This window comes from Lipophrys pholis (genome assembly GCF_963383615.2).
Source record: "Lipophrys pholis genome assembly, chromosome: 17".
Taxonomy (NCBI): domain Eukaryota; kingdom Metazoa; phylum Chordata; class Actinopteri; order Blenniiformes; family Blenniidae; genus Lipophrys; species Lipophrys pholis.
This window is the reverse complement of record NC_137643.1, coordinates 2,811,183-2,821,973: the sequence shown is the minus strand read 5'-3', so window position 1 is coordinate 2,821,973 and position 10,791 is coordinate 2,811,183. Positions and strand designations below refer to the sequence as shown.

Below are 10,791 nucleotides of genomic sequence, written 5' to 3'. Positions count from 1 at the left end.
TGGACGGAGTCAGGCTGACGGAGCGAGGGGACGTGTCCTTGTCCGGACGGGGGCTCCCGGGAATCAGCACCAGAGCCGAGTACAGAGCTGATTGGGGCAGAGCAGGTTGAAGCTGTGGTCCAGTGGGTGGCGGCCGAGGCAGTGTGGGACGAGCTGGTGCTGGCTGGGCCCGAGCGTGGAGTGTTGAGCAGGTAGCAAGAGGTAGAGTTAACAGACAACACCACAACTCCTAACTCTTGTTGATTTTACGGTCCCGCGTCGAGTGGAGTGAGGAGCCCGTTTAAAAAGCAGAGCCACTCCTCCAAAACGCCTCCACCTGCTACCCGCAGCTGTACTGAATCCTGGTAATTAACCCAGCCAGCTCTTCCATCCCAAACACCACCTCCAGGCACGCCCACCTGAAACACACTGCAGGGAAAAAAGCACACACCTGCAGCCAATAACCCCTCCCCCTAAGGGGCTGCAGGAGAGCTGATCATGACAGTACCCCCCCCCTTACGTGCACCTCCTGGCGTACAATTGAGTTGCCCCGGGTTCAGGCGGTGGAACTCCCGGATGAGTTCCCGATCCATAATGCGACTTCGGGGCACCCAGGAACGTTCCTCCGGACCATAACCCTCCCAGTCCACCAGGTACTGGAGACCACGCCCCCGGCGACGAACGTTCAACAATCGCCGCACGGTGTAGACAAGGCCACCATCCAGCATCCTGGGTGGTGGAGGGGGGCGGGCCGGAGGGGACAGGTCACTCTCCTTCACCGGTTTGACCTGAGACACGTGGAAAGTGGGGTGAATTCGCATTGAGGAAGGTAATTTCAACCTTACCGCACTCCGGTTGATGATCCTTTGGATCTCGAATGGACCCACGAAGCGTGGGGCGAGCTTCCTTGATTCCACCCGCAGTGGAAGGTCCTTGGCCCTCAACCACACCTTCTGCCCAGGGATATAGCAAGGGGCCGGAGAGCGCTTCTTATTAGCCTGTCGTTCCATCTTGCGGGATGACTGGAGTAGCGCTGCCCGGGCCTGCCTCCAGATCCTACGGCATCGCCTGACATGGGCCTGTACCGAAGGAACCGCCAGTTCTTGTTCCTGGGACGGGAAGAGGGGGGGCTGGTAACCCAGGGAACATTGGAAGGGAGACAGGCCAGAAGATGAGTTGACCAACGAGTTATGTGCATACTCAACCCAGGCCAGATGGTCACTCCAGGCTGAGGGGTTCTCTGCAGTTACACATCTGAGAAGGGTCTCCATCTCTTGGTTGAGTCGCTCTGTCTGCCCGTTAGACTGCGGATGGAAACCCGAAGACAGGCTCACCTTAGCTCCCAGTGCGGTGCAGAACGCCCTCCAAACTTCTGACGTGAACTGAGGGCCTCGGTCCGACACAATGTCCAAGGGAATGCCATGCAAGCGAAAAACCTCAGAAACCAGCAGGTCTGCCGTCTCCTTTGCAGTGGGTAGCTTGGGTAGGGCCACAAGGTGCGCTGCCTTTGAAAAGCGGTCAATAATAGACAAGATGGTGGTCTTACCCTTAGAAGTTGGCAGGCCAGTGACAAAATCCACTGCAATATGGGACCAGGGGCGGGTCGGGATGGGCAGTGGCTGGAGGAGACCGGAACTGGGTTGGTTAGAGGTCTTATTGCGGGCACAGATGGTGCAGGCCGCTACAAATTCCCGGGTGTCCCGATCCATGGTAGGCCACCAGAATCTTTGACGCACCACTCCCAAGGTGCGGGTGACGCCAGGGTGACAGGAGAACCGGGACGAGTGACCCCACTGCAGGACCTGGGAGCGTACAGGGACAGGAACAAACATTGTGTTAGCAGGTCCACCACCTGGGTCCGGTTGTAGCCGGAGGGCCTCTTGGACCAAGGCCTCGATCTCCCAGGTGAGAGAGGCCACTGTGCAGGTCTTAGGCAGGATTGGGACAGGTTCAGATGGGGGTTCCTCAATGGAGAACTGACGGGACAAGGCATCTGGTTTGACATTGCGGGATCCTGGGCGATAGGTGAGTGTGAACCGGAAACGCCCAAAAAACAGGGTCCAACGGGCCTGGCGAGAATTTAGTCTCTTGGCAGAGCGAATATATTCCAAGTTCTTATGATCCGTCCATACAATGAATGGCTGCTCAGCTCCCTCTAACCAGTGCCTCCATTCCTCCAAGGCCATCTTGACAGCCAATAGTTCCCGGTTTCCAATGTCGTAATTGCGTTCTGCCGGAGAGAGACGTCGAGAGAAGAATGCGCAGGGATGGAGCTTATTGTCTGACGCGGAACGCTGTGAGAGCACCGCTCCCACCCCCGAGTCTGAGGCGTCCACCTCCACCACAAACTGACGACCGGGATCTGGCTGGACGAGAATAGGTGCTGAGGTGAACCGGAGCTTTAGGGTCTGAAAGGCCTGGGCTGCTTCACGAGTCCAAACAAATGGTCGAAGGGTTGAAGTCAAGGCGGTCAGGGGAGCAGCGGTCTTGCTGTAGTCCCGGATGAATCGTCTGTAGAAGTTGGCAAACCCGAGGAATCGCTGGAGCTGCTTCCGATTCTCAGGTTGCGGCCAATCCTGAACCGCCGAGACCTTGCTGGGATCCATCCTCACCTCCCCTGGCGAGATGATGTAGCCCAGGAATGACACCGTGGTCTTGTGGAACTCGCATTTCTCCGCCTTTACATAGAGCCGGTTCTTGAGGAGACGCTCCAGGACTTGGTGGACATGTTGAGTGTGTTCCTTAACATTGCGGGAGTAGATAAGAATGTCATCCAGGTAGATGAAGACAAAGCGATCAACCATGTCTCTGAGGATGTCGTTCATGAGTCCTTGGAAAACTGCAGGGGCGTTAGTGAGTCCAAAGGGCATCACAAGGTACTCAAAGTGTCCCAGCGGTGTGTTGAACGCTGTCTTCCATTCATCCCCCTCACGGATGCGTACGAGGTGATAGGCGTTTCGAAGGTCCAGCTTGGTGAATATAGTGGCGCCGTGGAGTGGAGTGAACGCAGAGCTGAGCAGAGGTAAAGGGTACCGGTTCTTGATGGTGATGTCGTTGAGTCCCCGGAAGTCTATGCACGGTCGTAGTGAGCCGTCCTTCTTGCCCACAAAGAAGAACCCGGCTCCTACTGGAGAAGAAGATGGTCGAATGAGGCCTGCAGCCAGGGACTCCCGAATGTAGGTCTCCATGGCGGTGCGTTCAGGTCGGGACAGATTATACAGGCGGCTGTGAGGCAGCGTGGCTCCTGGTAAGAGGTCAATAGGGCAGTCATATGGGCGATGTGGGGGCAACGAGAGAGCCTTGTCCTTATCGAACACTGGAGCCAGGTCACGATATGCCTCAGGGACCAGGGAGAGGTCCGTGGCATCCGGGGGTGCAGGCCTGGTGGGCGTAGACGGAGTCAGGGCCGACCGCAGACAGTGGTTAAGGCAGAAGGCGCTCCAGGAACTGACCTCCTCCCTCACCCAGTCGATCCGCGGGTTGTGAGTACGCAACCAAGGGTACCCCAGAACCAGCGGGGGGCGAGAGTGGTCGATGAGGTGAAAGGAGAGGATCTCCTGGTGGTTACCTGCAAGCACCAGAGTGACGGGGACAGTCTTATGGGTGACCCGAGCCAGATGGAGACCGTTGAGAGACTGGGCTTCTAATTGGGATTCCAAGGGGACAGACGGGATGCATAGTTGTTCTGCTAACTGGTAGTCCATGAAGTTCTCCTCTGCTCCGGAATCCACTAACGCAGAGACCATCAGAGTCTGGGTCTGGAAACAGAGCGTCCCGGATAATTGGAGTCGCTGGGGGGCATTAGAGAGGTTTTGGCTCACCAGTAACCCCCTTACTACTGGCGGGCCCGTCCTTTTCCCGGGCGTGTAGGACAACGGGTGATGTAGTGTCCCAGTTCACCACAGTAGAGGCAAGCGTCATTAGACCGGCGTAGTTGTCTCTCCTGCGGGGTGAGCTGGGCATGTCCAATCTGCATGGCTTCTGGCTCGGAGCTAGGACCTGGGGAATCAGCCCGCGGCTGTCTGGGGAGTGCAGGAGTCCAGTGCAGAGATCGCTCGCGGCGACGCTCCCTGCGACGGTTGTCGATCTGGATGCTAAGTTTAATCAGCTTGTCGAGGTCTTCAGTTCGGTCTCGGGTGGCGATCTCATCCTGGAGGTGATCCTGCAATCCCCGGTAGAATGCAGACTGGAGCGAACGGTCATTCCAACCACTACCCGCTGCTAGGGTCTGAAACTCGATCGCAAATTCAGCCACACTGCGGTTGCCCTGGCGGATGAGGGTGAGTCGGTCACTGGCCTCCCTTCCACGAACTGGGTGGTCAAATATCCGCTTCATTTCATCCGTGAACGTCTGGTACGAGCTACACTCAGGAGCCTGGCCCTCCCACAACGCTGTTCCCCAAGTTCTGGCGGTTCCAGACAGGAGTCCAATAAGGTAGGCAATCCGGGATCGGTCGGAGGAATAGGACTGGGGCTGTAGTTCAAACACCAGGCCCACCTGGGTCAGGAAGGCCTGGCATGATCCCAGATCACCTGCGTACCTCTCTGGAACGGGAGCAAAGGGTTCTCTGAAGTGGGCTGCAGGAGGTGGACCCAGGTCTGGCACTGAGACCGAAGGCTCAGGTAACCGGAGGGCCGGGTTCTGCTGGACAGTCAGGCTGGTCATCTGGGAGGTCAGGCTGGCCACCTGGGAGGTCAGGCTGGCCACCTGGGAGGTCAGGCTGGCCACCTGGTCTAGAATTGCCCGATTGTTGACTACTAGGCTCTGCAGAAAGGCGTCATGCTGACCCAGTCTGGCGTCTTGGCTGGAGAGGCACTGCTGGAGAGACTGGTCCATATCTGATCCTGGCTGGTGATCTGCTGAGCTCATCTTGGCGGGACCGTACTGTTACGGCGGGGAGACAGAGGCTCAAGCGCAGAAAGTCACCAGAACAAAGATGAAGTGAACCAAGGATTTTATTTAACAAACGAAATAATTTTAGACTTTAGACTCCTCCAGAAGAGATAAAGTCTTGGGGAGAGTGGCTCACGGGTCAGGCTAGCGTGGACGGAGTCAGGCTGACGGAGCGAGGGGACGTGTCCTTGTCCGGACGGGGGCTCCCGGGAATCAGCACCAGAGCCGAGTACAGAGCTGATTGGGGCAGAGCAGGTTGAAGCTGTGGTCCAGTGGGTGGCGGCCGAGGCAGTGTGGGACGAGCTGGTGCTGGCTGGGCCCGAGCGTGGAGTGTTGAGCAGGTAGCAAGAGGTAGAGTTAACAGACAACACCACAACTCCTAACTCTTGTTGATTTTACGGTCCCGCGTCGAGTGGAGTGAGGAGCCCGTTTAAAAAGCAGAGCCACTCCTCCAAAACGCCTCCACCTGCTACCCGCAGCTGTACTGAATCCTGGTAATTAACCCAGCCAGCTCTTCCATCCCAAACACCACCTCCAGGCACGCCCACCTGAAACACACTGCAGGGAAAAAAGCACACACCTGCAGCCAATAACCCCTCCCCCTAAGGGGCTGCAGGAGAGCTGATCATGACAGCTATAGATCAATATTGATCTTCTTTGTGACTCGTCCAACCAGTTCATCCATTCACCTGTAACTTCGAGCATCAACAAGGCATCTCAGCCAAAGGTGTCAGTCATCAGGGAGGGAAAAGCTGCTGATAAGAGAGAGAGGAAAAAAATCATCAGGGACAAAGAGAGCAGTGGGAAACGATGTAGACAGACAGAACCAGCAGATGGCGGTAATGCAACTTTATGGATGCTTCCTGTCCTTAAACACAAAAGAAGAGGAGAAGAACTTGGACTGTTGCCATACCGAGCCATGGTTTAGAGAATTCTCAATCAATTTGCCTCCTGCTGGTATTAACTAGACAAACATCTGCATCATGAAAGCTCCCACACGACAATGAGCGGATCTGTTACGCTCTGTTTTACTACATCTGAGTCCTGATTTCAATTCTGTGTTTTTGTCTTTGTCCTGTTTTGTTTTGTTTTTCCCCTCCAGGCCCGACGCCTCCCCCCTTCCCCCTTTCCCTGGTGGTGAGGAGGCGCCGAGACGATGTTTTATGCCCACTTTGTCCTTAGCAAACGAGGGCCGCTGGCCAAAATCTGGCTGGCGGCCCACTGGGACAAGAAGCTGACCAAGGCACACGTGTTTGAGTGCAATCTGGAGAGCAGCGTGGAGAGCATCATCTCACCAAAGGTCATTTCCTTTCACTGCTCGCTCCTAACGGCTTTAAAACAGCTTGTTGTGTTTGTTGAACTGTACATGGGATGCCAACGGTTCAAGAGGATGGCTTTGTATTGAATCATCGCCTTGTGATTTCATTTGATTCAGGTGAAAATGGCTTTAAGGACGTCGGGTCATCTCCTGCTGGGGGTGGTGAGGATCTACCACAGAAAGGCCAAGTACCTGCTGGCAGATTGTAACGAGGCCTTCATCAAGATCAAGATGGCGTTTCGACCAGGTTGGAAACACTAAATCAGTCATTGGATTCCCTGAAGCGGTTGGGAAGAGTCGGTGGAGAGGCTCATGCTCTGTCTGTGTGACGTTTTAGGTGTGGTGGATCTTCCAGAGGAGAACAGAGAGGCGGCGTACAATGCCATCACCCTACCGGAGGAGTTCCACGACTTTGACCAACCGCTGCCAGACTTGGAGTGAGTCCTGTTTATTCCTGACGGGGAAATTCCAGCAGGAAAATACTTCTTTTTTGTTTGTTTATTTCCAGTCGGCAAAATATAAAGCCACTACGACTTGCTGCTTTAGATATTGTTTTTTTTAGCAAGGAGAGGAGTCATAGCCCACGTGGTTGAGGTAGAAAGAATATTTCAACTCCAGGAACACTTCAGGCCATGGTTGATACACACACTATTTTCATATTCATAATGTCATCCACGCTTGTCCTCTGACTGCACGTTTAACCCATTCTAATTTTAAGAATCCCTGAAAGGTCGCCGCACCGATCCCACGGAAAGGCAACAAATGGGCTTTCAGGCTGCTGGTAAATTCAGAATTCCTGACGGTGCTTCTGTGTCTTTTGTGCAGCGACATTGACGTGGCTCAGCAGTTCAACTTGAACCAGAGCAGAGTGGAGGAGATCACCATGAGAGAGGAGGTGGGAAACCTCAACCTGCTGCAGGACAATGACTTTGGTGAGCGTCTTCACTTCTCTTTATTTGACCATATTATTCTATATATTTTTGGGGTCATTTGAAACAGTTTGAATAACCATTTTACTCATTAGCCTCAGCTTTGCCATGTCACAGTATATTTCATTATGTTGTCTGGCGCAGCTGACTTTGGAATGGACGACCGGGAGATGATGCGAGAGGAGAGCGCCTTCGAGGTGGAGATCATGGGAGCGTCAGCCTCCAACCTGCTGCTGGAGGCGGAGGGCGGAGCTAACCCGATGGCCGACAAGTCCAACCATCTGGAGTACGACGACCAGTACAAGGACGACTTCGGAGACAACCCCATGGAGAGCCACGAGGGAGGAATGCTGGGTAAGATCTGGCGGTGTCGCACACCGTCAAACGTTTTTGTTTTTAGAACCCGAGAAATGAAACACGACACGTCAATCCTACTCATGTAATGTGCAGTGGACAAGCTGCTGAGTAACGAGGATGGAGGCGGCATCTTCGACGACCCTCCTGCCATCACACAGAGCGTCATGATGCCTCAGGACCACGGAGACGACGAGGACGACTTCGATGCCCTCTCAGGTCAGCCGCACTCAGCCGGGCTCCACAGTGTGGCGCAGACTCATTGTTGTCTATAATGCAGAAGACTGACCGAGCTGTTATTAATGTTAAACATTAATGTTTTCCTCACTGTGTGGCGTTAGCCGGAGCCCCGGACAGCCCGGATTCCGGTCCGACAGAGCCTCTGCCCACCATGGCCGACCAGGCAGAACAAACCAACCTGGTTCACAACGAGGAGGAAACCTTCGCTCTGGAGCCCATCGACATCACAGGCAGCTGCTTTTCCTGTTTCCCAACGGCTCGTTTTCTCATCCCGCTCAACGCAGCGTCTTCTAACTTTAGTCTGAACATCGGTCTCAACTTCAGGAGGACGATCTTCTGACTGGCTTTGGAGCGAAGAAACTTTCATCATTAGAAAAAGAAATAAATCTGAAATAGAACAAATATACAAGAGGGAAAACTTAGTTTAGAAAGGAATGAAAGTTTGGCCAAACATAAAACATCAAACCAGAATACAATGATCAAAACCGTCATGACATCTGAAGCTCAACATTTACTGTTTTGGACCAAACATTTATATTTTCCTGAAGATTAATAATAAGAATAATAATTATAATTATTATCCTCTGACTGGTTCCTGATGTTTCGTGCTCGTTGCAGTGAAGGAAACCAAGGCGAAGCGTAAGAGGAAGCTGATTGTGGACAGCGTGAAGGAGCTGGATAGTAAAACCATCCGGGCGCAGCTCTCCGACTACTCGGACATCGTCACCACGTTGGATCTGGCTCCTCCCACCAAGAAGCTGATGATGTGGAAGGAGACCGGGGGCGTGGAGAAGCTCTTCTCCCTCCCGGCTCAGCCCCTGTGGAACGCCCGGCTGCTGAAGGTGAGTTTTCAACGGACGCAGTTCCACGCGGCCACTCGTGCTCTCGTCACGCCCTCATTTCTTCTCGTGTGCAGATGTTTACAAGATGCCTCACGCCGCTGGTACCCGACGAGCTGAGGAAGAGGAGGAAGGGCGGAGAGGCCGACAGTCTGGATGAGTTCCTGAAGGATCTGGAGAACCCGGAGGTGCCCAGAGAGGAAACCGCCGGACAGCAACAGAAAGACATCATGGGTGAGAGAATGGATCTGTGTGTGTAGATTCACGTCACACAAAGTGTGAGTTTACTTTAGTGAAATGGCTTTAAGGTGAAGTTTTATTCCTCCTGTGTTGATTGACTGACCTTTGCAGGGCTGATAAGATGCAAACGTACAAATGCAAGAGAGAAGAATAGTGAAAAACAGGCAGCATGCATGATGAGATGACAAATTGTTCTAATTCACAGTGAAAACAACCCACTTGGTGTTAAGCTTCATTAATTAATTAATTAACAGTTTTTCTGCATTCGAACACCAAACCCGGTTCAGATTCCCCAATAAACCCTTTTGAAGAGTTCAGAAACAAAGCGAGTACACGATGACAGGAATCGTGTGAGGATTGTCTTCCAGACCAGACCATCATGGAGGAGGCCATCGTTCTGCAGACGTCGGCTGTGGAGGGGAGCAGGACGACGCTGGACGAGGCCGCCATGCCGCCTCCTTCCTCCCAGAGGAGCTTAAAACGCAAAGCGCAGGACACGGAGCCGGCTCTGCCCGTGAGTACAGCCCTCCTGCCACTGACCGACACCAGAATCATGTTGTAATGCTTTCATGATTTTCATTTATCTACCTTTCTGATTGGCTGTAGCCACTGAACTGTACTGCTGTGACCTCTGACCTCCCGCCCTCCAGATGGGAGCCTTGGACCAGCTGCAGCAGCAGGAGTCTGAGGTATCTGCTGCGTCCCAGCAGCTGGAGACAGCCAGCGTGGATCTGCCTCCGGAGGAAAGCACCACCAACATCAGCCAGCTGATTGATTTGGACCTGCTGGTGGACAAGGACAAGAAGAAGAACGACGACGACTCTGACGACGAGGTGAGACGGAGATCCACACACTGACCACACACTGCTTCTCCATGACTCATTGACACAGATACATCCATCATCTATACATCTCTCTCTCTCTCTCTCTCTCTCTCTCTCTCTCTCTCTATATATAAAATTAGTTTAGAATTTTTTTTTTTTATTGAATTTAAAAGTTTATTTCGGACATGTGGGCACAAATGAAATTATTATAACAACAAAAATACAACAGAGCAAACATAACAGAGCAAAGTAAATATTTATTTATATTTTTATAAAGAGACTAAATGCAATTCAAATTGCCATACAGGTGATTTGAGACATTAAAGGCAAAACATTTTTAAATGTCATTGCACATATAGAAATCTACACATGTATGTCTATGTTTTCTATATGTGCACATTCATAGAAACACTGGTGTGTGTGTGTGCGCGCGTGTGTGTGTGTGTGTGTGTGTGTGTGTGTGTGTGTGTGTGTGTGTGTGTGTGTGTGTGTGTGTATGCGTATGCGTGTGCATGTGTGTGTGTGTGTGTGTATGTGTGTCAGGAGGAGGAGGTGCAGGGAGGAGATCAGGACCAGGAGGAGAGGAGGTGGAACAAAAGAACCCAGCAGATGCTTCATGGCCTCCAGGTACTGAAGTGAAGTTTACAGTTTCTGAACTTACAAAAGTTCAGTTGTATTTATTGAATTTACTGTTTCATGTTGTTTAGTGGCGGATGTTTGTGGTTGTTGGAGAAATGGATGTTTTCTAACGTCTTATGTAATAGTGAGACGTGCAGTGAAACACTAACTACTTTCACCAGTAGAAGAACCAATGTCTCCGCCATCTTTGATGAGTCCAACACAAGTTTTCAGATCAAAACCCATCACGACCAATCAGATCTCCCCGTCCTGACTGCCTGTCTCCCCCCCAACAGAGGGTGATGGCCAAAACAGGCGCCCAGTCGGTCAGCCTGCTGGATCTCTGCAGGAACAACAACCGAAAGCAGGCGGCGGCCAAGTTTTACAGCTTCCTGGTGCTGAAGAAGCAGCAGGCGGTGGAGCTGGTCCAGGAGGAGCCGTACAGCGACATCGTAGCCACGCCCGGCCCTCGCTTCCACATCATCTGAGAGAAGCGCTCCGAGGAAGCTCCGCCGTCAGGCCGGTCTGCTCATCTTAACAGTTATTCACCTGAATC

At 52.8% G+C, this 10,791-nt stretch overlaps 1 protein-coding gene across 1 annotated transcript; it reads left to right on the top strand.

Moving 5' to 3' along the window:
- Positions 1-6,029: 6,029 nt before the first annotated feature.
- On the top strand, positions 6,030-10,723 carry LOC308122368 (double-strand-break repair protein rad21 homolog A-like; the record flags this gene model as incomplete). The annotated part of the gene is made up of 13 exons (XM_080484145.1): positions 6,030-6,173; positions 6,309-6,438; positions 6,529-6,628; positions 7,017-7,123; positions 7,265-7,474; positions 7,571-7,693; positions 7,816-7,944; positions 8,333-8,556; positions 8,631-8,787; positions 9,162-9,307; positions 9,444-9,626; positions 10,161-10,244; positions 10,532-10,723. 13 exons carry the CDS (start codon positions 6,030-6,032, stop codon positions 10,721-10,723), a joined length of 1,929 nt encoding a protein of 642 aa, XP_080340271.1.
- Between the last annotated feature and the right edge of the window lie 68 nt (positions 10,724-10,791).